The sequence below is a fragment of the Phaeoacremonium minimum genome (assembly GCF_000392275.1).
Source record: "Phaeoacremonium minimum UCRPA7 unplaced genomic scaffold PA7_03_scaffold_408, whole genome shotgun sequence".
NCBI classification, from domain to species: Eukaryota; Fungi; Ascomycota; class Sordariomycetes; order Togniniales; family Togniniaceae; genus Phaeoacremonium; species Phaeoacremonium minimum.
Genome location: NW_006921310.1, coordinates 238,098 through 255,090, shown reverse-complemented (window position 1 = coordinate 255,090; position 16,993 = coordinate 238,098). Strand labels below are relative to the sequence as shown.

At 50.9% G+C, this 16,993-nt stretch overlaps 4 protein-coding genes across 4 annotated transcripts; 1 reads left to right on the top strand and 3 right to left on the bottom strand.

Annotated features, from left to right (window-relative positions):
• Nucleotides 1–1,429: 1,429 nt before the first annotated feature.
• On the top strand, nt 1,430–2,093 carry UCRPA7_5252 (hypothetical protein; the record flags this gene model as incomplete). The annotated part of the gene is made up of 3 exons (XM_007917799.1): nt 1,430–1,571; nt 1,630–1,878; nt 1,939–2,093. The coding sequence occupies 3 exons, from the start codon at nt 1,430–1,432 to the stop codon at nt 2,091–2,093; spliced, it is 546 nt and encodes a 181-aa protein (XP_007915990.1).
• Nucleotides 2,094–2,573: 480 nt separating this feature from the next.
• UCRPA7_5251 (hypothetical protein) lies at nt 2,574–3,233 on the bottom strand (the record flags this gene model as incomplete). The annotated part of the gene is made up of 1 exon (XM_007917798.1): nt 2,574–3,233. One exon carries the CDS (start codon nt 3,231–3,233, stop codon nt 2,574–2,576), a length of 660 nt encoding a protein of 219 aa, XP_007915989.1.
• A 7,333-nt stretch (nt 3,234–10,566) lies between these two features.
• UCRPA7_5250 (hypothetical protein) lies at nt 10,567–11,439 on the bottom strand (the record flags this gene model as incomplete). Its single annotated transcript, XM_007917797.1, has 1 exon — nt 10,567–11,439. One exon carries the CDS (start codon nt 11,437–11,439, stop codon nt 10,567–10,569), a length of 873 nt encoding a protein of 290 aa, XP_007915988.1.
• Nucleotides 11,440–15,310: 3,871 nt separating this feature from the next.
• Nucleotides 15,311–16,993, bottom strand: UCRPA7_5249 (putative cytochrome p450 protein; the record flags this gene model as incomplete). Its single annotated transcript, XM_007917796.1, has 4 exons — nt 15,311–15,471; nt 15,526–16,036; nt 16,097–16,804; nt 16,859–16,993. 4 exons carry the CDS (start codon nt 16,991–16,993, stop codon nt 15,311–15,313), a joined length of 1,515 nt encoding a protein of 504 aa, XP_007915987.1.

Genomic DNA, 16,993 nt, shown 5'->3' with positions numbered 1-16,993 from the left:
ACGCGATGATCGGCGTCAATTTGACAACATATTCATTCGGGCGGCCTAAGTTCACGAGCTATCCTTCCCCTGGATATTAATTTCTCAATTTAAGGTGTGCCGTCTCCAGGCTTTCCCCCGCATTTTGACGTTCACTCAGCTGTGCCTGGATAAATGAAGTTGCATCGTCCCAGCAATCGCCTGGACACCTGCAGACCACCATTTTTAGATGGTAACACGGCTGACATGCAGATGTCTTTAGCCTCGAGGTTTTCCTGTGGGTCTGAACCAGGACCTCACCAGACATGCTTGCCGTTGTCGGACCTGATCATCTTTCGACCAGCCGTACTTTTGCCACTCTTCCTGGTAGATCTCACTCCCTGTTTGCAGAGCCTCATGGCTAACCTGGATCAAGGATTCAAGATATCGCCATTGGAATATGGCAAGTTGAGTTAGAATTGTGATCAATGATCAGAAGCAACGCATTGATAACATACCATGACTGGAACTTCACAATTATATCACGATATACATTTCCATACTGCTAACACCGTAAACTTGAACACATTCGTATCAGCAATGCGCCTTCTGACATCATAATGTGGTATTTGCAAGAGCACCAGGTCTGCGGAAACTATGGAAACAGGATCGTTGAGGGTGGATGCTAATGTTCCATTGTCCCTTTCTCAGGGGGGAACCAATGAGACTCTGAAGTCCATTAATACGGCCACTGCATGTCCTCGTGGTAGAGGGGGACGGCAATCACGATCATTGGGCTCGGCTATCGCCCTGCTGGTAAAAGTTCAGCCATCCGTTATACCACCGGCACGGAGTCCGGGTCTCGAAGCCGTTGTGGGCAACTTCAATGGAGTCTCCGCACCAATCATTCGACGAGACAAGAAGATATTTTCCGTCTAAATTGTCGGTTCCCGTTATCTCAAGTGGAATGCCATTCTTTGTAAAATTCTGTGTCTGAGATCGACATGAGAATTTTCCCTTTCCAATAAGCACATGCGATGTTTAATTCATCTGGCTGTCAACGTCGTCTTGGCAAGGGGAGGCGAACTTTAAGGTTCTATCCTGAAGTCTGGAACCTGAGATGAAAACGGAAGTGATTGACCTCATAAGGATGTCATGTAAGTGGCATGTTTTCGGAGGCTTCATTGAGGTCCGTTGTGGTGGTACTTCACGTTGAGATCAAGTTTCTCGATACAGGATGAGAGAACTTGGACGCACCGGACCAAAAGAAATGCTTGAAGAGCTGCACAAGAACTGGAGAAATGAAGCGAGATAGAAAAACATAAATAAGACCCTTTCGCCCATCAGTATCGTTCTTTCCGTCTCCAGCACCAGCACAGCCCAGAATTCCTACATCTCCCTTCCTCAGATCTTTCAAGCTTCCTCAAGGCGCTTCAAGAGTCCACACTCTTCATCCCATTCTATATTCAAAATGAAGGCCGTACTTGTCACTCTTCTCGCCCTTGCCGCCAGTGCTCTAGCCGGCCCCATCATTGCAGAGCGACAGCTTGATACTCAGGCTTCTGCCATTGACAGCCTGACTGAGCAGATCAAGGGTTACACCGCCTCCATCAGTGAGTCTTCTCATAACAAATGCTTCTAAAGATAACAACGCTGACTATATCATCATAGACAAGACAACCGAGGCTGCTCCCAGCAATCCATCCCTGGCGGACCAGAATGCTGCCGCTGCCGCGTTGGCGCCCGACTTCCAAGGCATCACCGATGCTCTGAACTCAGCCACTACTCTGCTCTCGAAGCGTGACTTTTGGGTTGAGGAACGCGGTCTCTGTGACAAGACTTGCCTCTTGATCAAGGTCAAGATTCTGGTGTATGAGATTATATGCACCCTCAAGTTTGTCATCATCAAGCTTGGTCTGGGTAAGCGTTCCCGTCTGGTATCTTCAATGAGTTGGTCCACTGACCCCAAACCCCACGTAGGCTGTGTTCTCCTGTACCTCAAGCCCTTGATCATTGCCCTGAGCGGTCTCATCAAGTGCCTCGACAAGGTCGTTGATGGTCTCCTCTTCGCCGTCAAAGGCATCCTTGATGCTCTTCTCGGTACCATTGCTGGTGCTCTGTTGGGTCTCCTGTGAAGATACTGACATAAATATACTGACACCTCATGCTCTTATACTAAAACCACAGTCTGTATAGTGGAGACCGGTATTTATTCTGAATTCTGGGACAAATGACAAGCGAGCAACCACCAGGCTCTTTCCCCTTATTGTTCTGCTCTTTGCGTGTACGCATGGACTCTCGCTTTGGAAGTTAAGGATGCACTAGAGATAGTTGCAGATATGAGCAAATATGAAGTTATCAAAGAATGAATGGTTTAACTAAGCTATCCACAAGAATCTCTTGGCCGTAGCTATGCTTGCTAGATTTCTTAGGATTTGAGGTGCTTTGTGTTAAAGTGGCAGGCTAAAAAAAAGACGCAGGAAAGAGCTGTATGATACGCTCAGGCTTTGATCGTAGTTCGACGTGGGCATCATTACAATTATGATTATCCTTAAAGTCTAAAATTCGTGAAACAACAATTATCAAGAGGGGTATAGTACTAATATACGTCGACTTTATTGCACCATGCCAACTCCAATAGCGTTGGCTATGTCCTTGCTGTCCATATACTGACCAATATTCACGTAGCGAACTAACCAACTGACCTCTCTACCCCGATGGCCATCGCAATCCTTGCAACCTTTCCTGGCCATCTCGAGGCCAACTATGCCGTCCATGACACCGTTAGCGCCTCCAACAGTCGCGCCCAATCCGGTCCAACTCAGTCGCTTGCTATCCTTTTTGATGCCTGTCGCGAATGGGTTGTTAGCTATGGCGGCAAACTCTCGCTTCTCGGCAACGTCTCTGTCGATGGTCATGGTCATATCCAGGATACTCTGATGATCAGCGCCGCCGCCGAGCTGGTTCGGGAACAAGCACATGAGGTAGTCAGCAATGGACGCCATTGGTGCAGAACGTGCCGGGTTCCTGTGGCCGTCCTTGCAATCGATGACGAAAACACCGCCGCAAAATCGCCCAACCAAGTGCTCCTTCACGCTATGCAAGACTCCCATATGGGCAAATGGATCGTCGCCATGGGCAAAGTGCTCCAGATGAGGGCCTTTGCGCTCGGCGACGAAGTCTGAGTGGAGAGGCTGTTCCTTCTTATGTTCCCCCAGCGGGCTGAGGTACTCGGCAGCAGCTGAGCCAAAGGTGTAGATCTCCAGCTTTGACATTTTATCGGTCGGGACGTCGGCATGGAGTCTGGCGAGGGCATGCGAGAGGGGAATTGAGCCAATGTTGTGGGCGAGGACAACTACTCGATGGATGCGAGCATCCAGCAAATCTCTGCGTAGGTTGCTGTATAAGATCCGGGAGGCCAATGTCGAAAAGGGAAAAGACCGTTGCATTAGCATCATTAGGCAGTCGAAGAGGACTCCATAGGTGGGCATGCGAATTGCTGTGATAGAACGGCTGAAAAGTTTTGATAAGCTTGGCAGAATGATTGTAGACAACGACTGTGAACTAACGCTTGAAATCAGTGACATAGACTCACTTGCACCAAGATATACGGTTGCTTACCTTTGCGCCATGCCTCCAATGAAGAACCAACGCTCGTCGTTCATCTCTTGACCCATCATCCAGCCATCAGAACCTGCCTTGCAGGACAGGACCACATCCGAGCCATTTAACAGATAGCTCAAGCCCATGACCAGCGCCATGCACCCAGCGAGCCACATCATAAACATGACCCCTGGAAGTCCAAGCCCCAGCGGTGCCACAAAGAGAAGCATGTAGCTCTCAAGCACTAGCAACATTCCATGAAGGGCCATCGTCCGGAAATCTGACCAGCACCTCCAGTTGCGCGTCTCGCTGTTCCACACTGCTTTCATCAGACTCGGCAGCATCTTCGACACAGCCTTGACATCTCTGCGCATGAGAGCAAAGGCCGGCTGCTGCGCATTCGGTACAGTGCCGCATGCGCCGTCGATGAGCGGCGGCACGTACATGACCGACGACGACTGTTGTCCTCCTGGCCTGGGCGGGGAGCCGCTGCGCGGTGACGCCACAGGCGATGCTGCTGGCGATAGCCACGGCATTCTGTACGGGGATTTGCTGTACTAACAGGAGGTTATCCTCGTTGGCCGATGCAGTTCATCTCGATGAGACCCTTCCACTGGGGAGAGTCGGCCACACACCATGACAGTGGCGGCGCCTGCAGATATAAGAACCGTCAACAGTCTTCACATGGTTTTGTTTTTGTACCAGCAGGCGTGTTGACACTGGTCATTCCATCAGCAAAGGCGAGACGCGTTGCATCGATGTTGTATTACTCTTCTTTGATGTCTGAGATTTACATTCTTGGGCGAGAGAAGCTAAGTCGACGTGGGGGAGCATAAACGGCTGGCGCCTGTTCCGATTGGGCATGTTTCACATGAAAGACGTCTAACATTGCTGGCTCAGGTCAGATCATATGAAATACGCTGTATTCACCGCATCACCACTTCGTTCTTGGAGGAGATGCTTATTTACCACCAGCTCACCAAGCCCTCTCGCGAATGCACCCTAAGGCACAGCACAAAGAAGTATCAGAAACTCTCAGCTTCAAATATAAAACTGGTCCCACTGTCACCGCGCTCATTATATTGGTATACCACTACCACATTGAGTGACAGGTCGTGAGTCCTCACATGTCTCATGCTGTTGTTGACATAGTCTGGCTTATGACAAGCTTGACCGCAATGCGGCCCGACAATCAGGTCGACCACGGGTAGGTAGCGTAGCCGTCCACCGACTATGAATTAGTCCCGAGGACTCTGGGGAAGAAGAACGACGGCGTCCCGAGCATCCCGGTGAAAATGCTTCCTTAATCTGATCTATCGTTTGTTTACGTGCCTGAGCCTCCGTCAAATGGCATTCCCTAGACACGACTCCCCCCACTCTCGGATATTTTAGTCCGCACTAAGACTCTAAACGAGGAGGCCACTCGAGGGCTCCATTTGGCATGAGGCCGAAATTCACTACTTAGCAACCCATGGCTGCAGACTTTATGTTCTGCTACAGTATGAAGGTGGACTAATATAACAGAGCAATATTGTGATTTTCGTGATTGACATTGATGCACGAATCCTTGTAGAATTCGCAGGATAATAAGAGCTTGGCGATGACGGGCATACGGCCCTGGAGGGCATGAGGAAACGCCTTATATCGTCCTGAGCAAATCAAGCAAACTATCTTTTCAGGGCTTGATATGAATAGTGTGTCAGTCGAATCTCTGCTCTTTTCTGATAGAGTGATGTTCGCCTTGGAGACCTAAGCCTTCGAAACGTTAGGCTTGGTGCGGATATCCCTCCAGCCCATTCCCCATGCTGCTAGAAAACAGATCACTCCAGCTGCTGCGGTAAAGTAGAAGACACGATCGACACTTTGTGCATACGCCCTCAACACGCCCGGAAGGTCTGTTGTGTCGACCACGGCGCGGAAACCATTCGTTCCGGCGTCAATGACGTTTTCGGCGTTCACAGCAGGCGAGTAGCGCGCTATGAGAGACCTCAGGCTGTTGTTGAGGATAGTCTCGCTCAGACTGAGGTATAAAGCACCGAAGAAGCTTTGGCTAAACGTTGCGAGAGCCATGGCAATGCTGATCTGAGCCGGCGCGAGAGTATTTTGAATAGCAATGATTGGCTGTGAGTGTATTAAAGATTAGCCGTCAACAATGGAAGAGCGGGACGATGTGGTTTTGCTCACTATTTGCAAACCCAATCCACGGCCAACTCCAAGAAGGATTTGGTATCCGATCCATTTCCCGCTGGAAGTGTCCGCGGTCAATGTTGACAATAGGCCATTCGCAATTGAAACCATTATTGAACCGACGATAATCCACGGAAGATAATAGCCGAGTTTCCCAACTATGAAATTATTAGCTGTAGAAGCAACTCATCGTGCTGCGATGAGGACTCGCCAAGAAATCCGGAGACCACAGCTGAAAATATCTGGCCAAGAATGCTAGGAAGAAGGTATACACCGCTCAAGAACGGTGATTTACCCTTGACACCCTGGAAATAGACGGGCAAATAATATGACGTGGTAAACATCTGAGCCATGAAGAACCCATATACTATACAACTTGACCAGACAATGCGCAGCCGGACCATTGAGAAAGGAATCATGGCGGCATCACCTTTGCGGTGCTCCCAAAAGAGGAGAGCGATACATATGCATCCGGCACCGCAGAAGAGCCCGATGATCTGGGAACTGTTCCAAGCAAGTTTAGAACCGCCCCATTGTACGGCAAGTAGAAGCATGATAACGGTTGGAGCAAACAAGACGAAACCGCCCAGATCGAGCTTGACGTGAAGTGTGCGGACAACCTCGATGACCCTCGGTTTAGTTGCTTGATCGGGAACCTGAATGAAAACAAGCATAGAAGCTACGAGGCCACCAATGGGGAGGTTGATATAGAAGCACCATCTCCAGGTCGTGTATTGGGTCAAAGAGCCACCGATTAAAGGGCCCATGATGAGACCAAGATTGGAGACTAACATGTTCCGCCTTCGTAAGTAATGAATCGTCAACTAGTCTAGGCAATATAGCAACCTACCACCCATGACAAGTCCAAAGAGAGCTAGAACATTCGTTAGCTATTTAGTATGTCTGCAGTCACGAAGTGCAGCAGGAACTTGCTTGGTCTCTTCGCCATAGGGACACACCCAGCAATAATTGTGAATGCGCCGTTGATGAGACCCGAACTACCCATGCCGGCAACAGTTCGCCCTACAATCAATATGTGCGACGAGGCGGCGACGCCGCAGAGCAATGATCCAAGCTCGAAGAGAACGAAAAAGATTATGAAAGTCCACTGGATAAGTTTGATTGGTTACATGTTATCAGAAGCTATGCAACAAGGGGAGTTTACGAACCTTAGAACTGAAATACATAAATAGCTTTCCAGTCAACAATTGACACGCACAGCTAGACGATGTTAGCTACTCAATAACGTATTGATCGCAAGGGAGGGCCTAGATTTTCACCTTCCAAGCTGGTAGGCTCCTCCGTACCACCCAATATCGTCAAGGGAATGAAAATCTGTCGTGATTTGGGGAATCGCCTACCAAACTTTAGCTTCAACATAAGCTAATATTCATGGATACGTACAGTGGCGACGATGGAAGTATCAAGTAGTACGAGAACACAGACGAGTGTGATGGCGGCTATGATGTTCCATAGTTTAGGGCCGGATACCCATTTATGCTCATGGCTTTCAGCTAGTTTCGCTGATGTGCTATCGGATATTTGAGTTGAGCTACTGCCAACAGGGTCCTCTGTGGAGAAATTCTGTTCTTCTTTTGATGTAGCTCCATCTACACTAAGAGGCTGATTTGTGGTAAATCGTGTAGCTGCCATCGTGATATGAGGAATTGGTAGAAGGCACGTGGCTCTTAATGTTCTGAGGAGACCAGTGATATCTTCTCACAACCAATTTGAAATAATCAACCGGAAGTAAGGTCTCCCTGCAAACATATTTGTAGCTCGGTGAAGTGTTAGCATTGATACAAGCCGACAGGATGGCTTCGGATTTGGGCGAAACTCGAAATCCGAAAAACGAAATCCGAAAAACGAAATACGATCCATACGTCCACTCTAGAGACCTATGCGGCTAGGGACTTCGACGCAAACCAAATTCGTATTACATCTCTACTTGATAACACTCTCTTCCTGAACCGACGAGTAGCGATTTGAGAACCGTTCTCGTTCCCGAAGGGGATGATCTTTTGGCTTAGTAACCAGGGCCATGAGGCTAATAATGGCTGGTCCATGGTCATTAGATGCCCCTCGATCTAAGTCCTAATTAATCAATGGCTATTCCACGACACCTAAAATATGGACCAAAACCCATCGTTGCCGCCATCTCTCGGCACCCCAGCACCGTATGGTTACGCTTGCACGAGCTGCGCTCGCTCTAAAATCAAGTGTATTATTCGTCCGAATGGCGGTGCTTGTGAGCGGTTAGCAGAATTGACCTATTTCGACCCAAAACATACCCGTGCATCCTAACAGATGGTGAGTCCAGGTGCCATCGGAAAGGTCGAGAATGCCGACCAGCAGAGTCTATTCGCCGCCGCGGCAAAGGAAGTTGCATCGGGAGCCGCACAGGAACAGGCACTGCGACAAGGTCGGCCCGACTGGAGGCAAAGCTGGATGGCCTCATCTCACTCATTTCAGCGGCAGCACCAGGCGGCGTAGCCATAACACCTGCACAAGACAAACCTCCGATTGATAGCCCGGCGCTCCATGAAACCATTCCCCTGTTTGTAAATGGCGATTCAGCTACTCACAAGCTAGAATCAGTGCCATCATCGGGGCAACTTCGCGAATGTAACCATGATGTATCAGAATTAGCTACATCCACTTCCCCTTCAACAGGTTCTGCCTGTGATCCACCTTCTGACGCAGCTGAAGAAATATTGGGGATTTTCCAGACCAAGTTGAAGTACCTCCCATTTGTTTACATATCGCCCTCCACAACTGCCCAGACACTCAGGCGGGAGCGGCCATTTTTGTGGCTTGGTATCATGTTCGTGAGCTCGGGTTCAGCATCAGAACAACAAATCCTGGCGGGCAAAATCCGTCACGTAGTAGCTGAGGAAATGGTGGAGAAGTCCATGAACAGTCTGGACCTTCTTTTGGGCATTCTGGTATTCGTATCCTGGTATGGTTCCTTCCAGTCACTTGAAGGCCCTGGATTACTGGAGACTCATTACTGACAAGCTAATCCAGGGCCATGTACCAACCCTATAAGAGACCTTTCCTGGCCCTTTTCACTCAACTTGCTGGGTCCCTGGTCTTTGAACTGGGACTTAACAAACCAGTTCCCAAAGAGACACCGGTGACGCCCTGCGGAATAGCGAAGTATTCGAAACCCAGCACTTTTCGGACTATGGAGGAGCGGAGAGCTGTGCTTGGGTGTTTCCTGATTTCGTCCCTGTAAGTTCCGCACTCGGCTGGCAGACGACCTATTGCTTATGGGTAGTAGGATATCATCCTTCTTACAAAAGAGTGATGCGCTCCGTTGGACATCGCACATGGACGAGTGCCTCGAGACTCTGGATAAAACGAAGGAATGCCAGAATGATGTGGTACTGGTCGAACAAGTACGCTTGCAGCTGATTGTCGAAAAAACAGTCATGCCACATCCCGGACAAGGTGACTCTGAATTTGTGTTTCCACATTTAGCAAGCCTTTTCTCGCAACTGCAATCCCTCGAAAGTAGGCTGCTGGCTAATTTCCAAGACAATGGTAAGGCGCAGCCGATTCGCTTATCTGCTGTACAGTTTTGTAACTCACGTCATTGCAGAGGTGGTGCTCTTACACCTGCATAGTACACTTCTGGAAGTAACACTTTCATCCACTTTCTTACACACAAACCAGATAAGGGCCAAGCAACGGAACTGCCTCACCAAAGGCCTCGACTCACTAAAGTCATGGTTTGCAGTCTTCTTCTCGATCCCACCAGCAGACTACATTGGCTTCCCGTTTTCTATATTCTCACAGCTCATTCGCTGTCTCAAGGCGCTCTATCAGCTCAAGACTCTCGATCTCTTGGCGTGGGGTGACGTTGTCTGGGACTTGGCAGATCCTCTTCTCATACTTGACCGTGTCATCAGCAACATGAAACAGGTGACGATCTCTGCTGGATTAAGAAACGCGGGCACCTCAGAAGACATATTCTCCCCAGTGACACAGGTGTTCTTGTCTCTTCGGCCTGAGTGGGAAACTAGACTACAACCGGCTGACATGACGGTTGGGACTGCATCACTTTCTCCACTAGATACAGTTGAGACATCCTTGTTGGACTCATTTGGAATGAACTTCTTCGATGATGACTGGCTTACCAATGCCTTATCTTACAGCAGCGCCGAATGATATAGGCAAGCCACACCTTGAGCTATTTAAGTAGCCGGTTTACATGACTCGAACTCAATATCAAACCATCAAATGTGAATTCATAAAGTTCTCGAATCTTCTTCTTGCGTGCATACAACAAATGGGAGATGAATATGACTATATGAGCAGGTATAAGATTGTATACACAACAATAGCCAAGCCTCCAACACGTCTCATGTGCAATGCCATGCATGTCCCTTGACATTGAGTATTCTGTTTCCATGGTGGATCGAATCTCCCACCTCGTAATCTCGTTCAACCATCATCTCATCCATCATCTATCATAGCCAACATGTGTCTTCAAACGCCATCTCTCTCCGGTCTTGTAAATGTGTCTTCCGGCCCCGCTCCCCCTCCTCGCCATTCTGTATATATGTATGTGTATAAGCCAAGTTATGCGGTGGGTATCGAACGCCAGTTCCAATGTATGATATAATATGATATGATATGTGAGTTTGTTGTCGTAAATGCCAAGCAAGAACCTCCACCGCAGCGCAATGCAATTAAAAGAGAAAAGGCAAAATGCAGATCAATCCGAGACCTTGCGTCTGAGAAGAAAGCAAAAAAGGACAAATGATATGTGCGTGCCGTGACCACACTGCCGTTCTATTCCAGACGACGAAGTCATTTCGACTTCCAGATGCTCCACCAGACCTTCTTTTCCTTGCCACCATTACAGCTGCCAAAACCCTCCTTCTCGGCGGACTCCTCGCACTCCAGCTCCAGCCGGTAGCGCCTCACACTGCCCGCGTCGTCGTCGAAGCCGACACGCCGCCGCTCCCGCGGGACAAAGCACTCGGGCACCATATGGCGCATGACCCAGCCGCGAACGCCGCGGCTCGCCGCGTCGATGGCGGCGTACTCAAGACGGCGCGTCCGGTCGCTGGTCCAGTAGTGCGTCGTCTGAGGCGGCGGTGTGGGATGGCTCGGTGCTTCGACGGGTGGGAGCTCAGCGTCATCGTAACTGTAACCGTAGTCCAGATCGCCGGCCAGTGCGGTACTCGTCACCAGCACTGTTCCATCCACGCTTGCCCTTGTGGCTGGCCCAGGGACGGGGAAGTGGAAGAACGTGCTGCTATGCGGATGGGGCTGGTGCGATCGGGTGAGAGATATGGCTTGTGCGCCGGGCCGGGACAGGTGTGTCACCGGGCCGGACTGGGCAGCACGGCGGATCGACGGCCGCTTCCGGTGGCGGGACGCCGGTGAAGACGACGACAGGGTCGAGGACGTGCGTCGCCGGGACTGAGACTTGCGAGGCGTCAGAGACTCGTAGCCAGAGTCCTGGCGGCGCATCTGAGGCGCGGGCTCGTCCTTGGAGAACAAGGGCGGCGTTGGCGGGTCAGGATCGACATACGGGTTCACTGTTGTCGGCGAGCTGGCCTCTGTCGAAGGCTCGTAGACATCGACATCCTGGAAGCTGTGGTAGGTTGTGACGGAGGCGGCGATACTCGCCCTCGAGTGAGAGCGGGGGACCGGTGAAAGACGAGAAGACGACATATTTGTCTTGATGACGATGCCGTCTGGACCATTGAAGAGGCTCTGCGTGACCTCGTGAAACGAATGTCTTGAAAGTCCTGGATGACAAGAGACAAGAGGAACGGCCGTCTTTTTAAGTGACGGCGGACCGTGCCGAGGAGACAATGTTATTCTGAAGTGACAGACGACGAAAAGCAAGCCAGTTGCTGCGGTTATGGGCTGGTCACGTAGTGAGGTGTCTCTTTGATCGGGGGCTCGAAGTTGCGGTCAGTCTCAGTGGCCCAATTGAGGGTTGATTGTTTTGATGCTGCCGGAAATGAAGAGTAGCGAGTGGTGGGCCGTGAGGGTTTATGGAAGTATTTCAAGTGGTTCTCCGTCCACGCAGCCGACTGAGCTGGGTAAGGTCTGTTCAAACCCTTGAACAGCCAGGACAGAAGCGAACGGATAGCGTCTTCGAATTGAAGAAGACTGCAACAACAGCCAGTGCTTTATTGGCACGTAGCTGGCGTTTGTGCTGTTTTCAGTGTGGGAGGTGTCCCTCCTCGCAGGTCATTTATATGCGGGCAGGGGGTACTCTGCAGGATTCAAGTTCCCGTCTGGGTTAGGGGAGAAGCCTGGCGCCCAATCGGCGTGCTGCCAAGGTCAAGGTTCAGGCGAGTAGGCGTCCGTTACCGCAGCCCACTGAGAGAGAACCAGCCGCTGATGCAGTGGACGGGGATCTGTGAGCAGGGGAGCTTGTTCTGGATGTGCTTTGACAGGCGGAGAGGAAAGAATGAGAAAATGGTCGTGGTGATCGAGATGCAAGGCTCGGGCCACCACTGGTGAAAAGAAGATGTGCCTGTACACTATCGTGAATAATACCCCCCTCAATGAATCGAGAAATGACTGTTTCTTTCTCCTCTTTGATGCGACGGAGAGACTAGAGAAACGGCGACTGCGCCCACTTTGTGGAGAGACAGTGGGTCTGGAAACGGGTGACTTTTGTTGGGATGATCTGGCGGTCAAGGTCGACAAGCGTCCGGCCGACGGGTCAATACTCAAAATTCTAATTCTTTGCTTCTCTTCTTACTGGCGACGCTTGCTCCAGATGAGATGAGGTGCTTTGTCTCTAGACTCTTCTCAAAGTAGTCCAGGCACGACAAGAAACCAAAACCCCGCTGTCAGTGCGGCCTCTCTTCACCACTTAATAATACCCCACGCGGTGCGCCACCCTCAAAACACAAGTGGGCTGGAGGTGTATCTCTTTCAGTGGTTCACCGCAAATAAAGATGGCGGTCAACTGCAGAAAGGGACCGGAATCTCCTCGACGAGGTGAAACAGGCCAGACCAGGATTGAATGTTTGAGGAGCAAAGAGGATGTTCCAGTATTGCCCCTAAGACATCCAAAGAAAGTCGACAAGAGAGCAGTAGTACCGATGGAGCTCGCTGCACTGAGCTTGAAGCAGCGGGGTAGATGATAAGTGTTGATAATCTCGATGTATCTTGAAGGATAACCCAGGACTTTCTGCTCCGTCTAGTGTCTTTAAACTAAAGTGAGTCTTGGCCGATCAGCTCGGTAGTGAGGAAATTAGACTACCCGCTAGAGATTCTCGTGCAGATTACAGTTGACTCGGTTGAGTGTCGTGACCACCACCAAACTTCAACGTGCCTTCCGATGTCGCTTAGGTCGTGACGATCGCCGCGCTTGTGAATTCGGCTTCGATACCAATACCCCTCAAAGTGACGTTATTCAAGAATGGTAGGGGGAAATCACAACTGCCGTCTTCTCTTCTTCCCACTGCTCTGGTTACGCTTTTCACTTGCTTGCGTGTGGGCGTGTCGTAATGGGCGGGAATAGGCGAGAGCAATGAGGAGTACGGGTTGGGGCGAGTCGGCACTCGGGAGGGGCCGCTGGCTGCGGGCTGGGGCTGCGGGCTGATGGGGGAGATCGGATGCCCCTGCAGCTGCGTTGCTGGTGCAGTAGGCGGGCGGACGGGACTGCTGCCCCAGATGGCCTGGCCCGTATTATGAACAGAAGTTCGCGTGCTTCTCCCTTCTCCAAGTCTGGTCAGGTCGATGAAGAGGTGAAGAACGTTGGATGAAGGTGAAAAGAAGAGGGCAGAGTTGAGAAGGAATCGAAGTGAAATGGGAATGCCACAAGGAAAAGAGGGCAGCCTGCGAAGACGGAACCAAGAGACGAGGAGCCGTCGGCCAAAACTCAGAAATGACAATCACATGGGATTGCGATTCACTTTCTCTTAATGAGCAAAGACTGGCCTGAAGAAGAGTGCCTGTCTGTCTGAGTGTTAATAAGAGGGTGGGTGAGGTAAGATGCCACTCACCCCAAGTAGTCAGTCAGCTTCGCTGGCGTTCAGCCCCCAGTCCATCACAGCTAGCAAACTGCCAATGTTTGGCTATTTTAAGGCTGGCTGGCTCACTTCCCCATTCCTTTTCAAGGCGCCTTCGTTGGTGTCCAGTCGCTCGGGAATGGTAATATTTGCTTGCGTGGCGGGGGTTGTGTATCACTTTCACATGCTTTTTCTCCTGCTATTGAAAGCGGCCAGGTGCCACTTGGCCCATGCTCTTCCATGGTCATATTCCTGCTCCTGGTTCGTCTCTGTGTGCGTGTCTCCGTGTGGATTGTCTCAAGGGGCGCAGTTTCACTGTTATTGAGGGACCACAGAAATGGCGATTGCCAGCAATGCGCCGGCAGCTCGTGCCAATCAACGATTACCGCGTGAGCGGCAGTGAAACTCGTGCGAATAGCGGGCGCTGGTATTGCACAAGCTCCCCTGTTCGACACATGCCTGTGGCAGTCGGCCATAGTGTCATCCCGTGAGAGACCTCGTCATTGGAAAGTCCCTCCCCTCTCCAAATTCCATCCCGATCCCTCGGCGCCATTTGCGCCTCTCTGCGACGCCCATCCCTCCCGCGGCAGTCACCCGTGACACACCCTCCCACGCCTCGTCACGGCTGGCTGCTGCAATGCTGCCAGGCGAGGGACGCTCTGGGCAAGGATCCACGGGCGGGCGCTGGTCACGCTGCCAATCCTGGAATTTGAAGCCAACAACAATGGGCGATTGCGCTGCCACGGCATGTCAGAGCAGCAGAGGCATATGAAGAATCAGAGACACAGCGCATGAGAGAAACAAGCAGATAAGGATAACTGCTGGTTGTTCTGATAAGGCAAATCATATCCACCTCGACAAATGTCCGTCGTTCCTTCCCTCTCCCATTCGGCAAGCACTGAAGATGGGGTGCCGGGTCGGCCCTTGGTGGGTCTCGTATAACGTTAATGCCTAGCTAGGTGTTCGAGGCTACCTTCGATCAGCTTATCTCGTAGGTAGAAATACCTAAGTAGGTACGATGCTCCTATGATGGATTGGATTCACTCATAAATTATGAACCTCGATCCGAGTACGTCAAACAATATGAAGTTGGCAGGCGCTTCAGAGCCGTAGCTGTGTTTGAGGCGCTTGGCAATGTGTGCGACAATCCAAACGTAGGTGTCCACCAGGTGCCTCGGCCTGGCCCATTACTTATCACAATCGAGCACGAGTTCCTCCTCAACATGCAGCTCGTTCATAGAGAATGGAGGCAGAGACTGCTTTTGCGCTGGTATTAGTTCAAATATATTATTGGCTTGCGTCAATCTTAGTGACTGATTTCATGATTAGTATTACTATGATATGGAGGGGTTCTTCGCTTAAGCCAGTGTATGCGTTGTCTCGTTCTTGGCAACCATAACCAGACGTACTCTTGTTGTGATTCAACCCCGTGTTGTGTCCGCCCCAAATATAACATTGACGCCAACTCCAGATAACCGTTTGGAACTCCAGGTCTCTGGCCTAAATCTTGAAATTTTCTGAAACCACTCCATGCATCAACTTGTAAATTTCGAAAGGAGGTCCCCTTAGAGAGCCCTAATTCTCGCGAATGATTTTGCTGGCCTTCGGAAAAGTCCATGCTCCTCGCCCACCATGCTGCTCAAGTGTTCCTGGAGTGGTAGGAACTCAAAGCTGAGCACAAGCAAAGCAGCCATGATGCGTAACTCCTGCATTGCCAATTTTCGCCCTGCAAATCCGTCATGAGTAGAGTGACTGACTAAATAGGACAGAGGTAGCTTACCGAAACAGCCCCTGAATCCGCCTCCGAACCAAAGCGTGGGTAGAGTGTTCACGTCAAACATCTCATTACCCTTTTCATCTGGTGTGATCCACCGACTCGGCTCGAACACGTCGAGATTTTGCGCCTCTTGGCCATGTAAGCCGTGGTAACTGCGCTTCTCTATTGCCGCTCTGCTGGAGTCGGAACGACGCTCTTCGGCAATACGGAGAGGCTCCGCTTGAACTCGCGTGCTCAAGAAGACTATAGTTCCTTTGGGAATGTGACATCCCAGTATCTGGGTGTCGATGACCACCTCTCGCGGAACTACGCCCGCCGTCACGGAGAGGCGAAGTGTCTCCTCTACTACGGCGTCGAGGTAAGGGATATCGGTGTCTAATATCTGTGCCGCGGAAGGTAGTCCTGGCCCTGGAAATACGCGTCTCAACTCCGCTCGGAACTTGGTCTGAACCTGCTGATAGGCACTCATGAACTTAACGAACCAGGAAAGCGTATGCGACGTGGAGTCAGCAGCCTATGGTATCAGTCATGTTAGTGCTCAACCCAGCAATTTCGCGATTGCGGGCCAACTTACAGCTTGCAAGAGTAGCTGTAGCTCGCTCTGGAATGAAGGATCACTAGCAGGCGTAGGCATTGGCAGGCCTTTCTTCTTCGCGGTCAAGATCTCCCTCCGAAGGACCAAGTCCATAGCACAAGTGTCCAAGGCCTCATCATCTCCGTAGCCAGCCTCAATGGCCTTGTCAAATCTCTCGCAGGATGCGATGATGACTTTACGAATCTCTTTTTCCATCTCTCTCCTGTGCCTCAGCAATGCCGGTCGCTTTCGAATCCACCATCGAGTGATGGCAGGGAATGGTGACAAGACCACCTCCTCCACGACCTGGTTAATATATCCGATGCCCTCGCGGATAATGCGCCCTGTCACTGCTGACGCACCGACTCCATCTACATCAGATTCTGCTGACATAGCGGCGCCAGCCTCGTAGTCAGGCTGCATGCTCCGCATCTTTTCACGAATTAAACCCAAGTGCGTTCCAATGATAGCGGCCCAGATGGCATCTAATGCGGCACATTCAAAGTCTTCATACACATAAAACGCTTCACCATCGTTTTTCGCAGCCTTGAGGCGCCAGTACTCAACCAGATCAATGCCAGCGTCGTGCAGACGAGGTGCCACAACTCGACGCAGGAATCCGGTCCCCATAACATCGGACCACAGCCTTTTCTGCGCCTTCAGCTTCGGCGTGGTCTGCTGGGCAAGGGTGCACTGGGGCAGTACGATCTGGAATATGCTCGCAGTAGCCGCTGCTCGATCAAACTCTCGGTTTCGTCTTACGAGGATGTCTTGTACTTCGCGTGGGTCATTCAAGACGACATACGGCCTGCTGAAGGGCTTGAAGAATAGCTGGGCTATCGGTGATTGGATCTCATTGCAAATACGAAATAGTGTCTCTGAGGTTTCTTTGGTCAT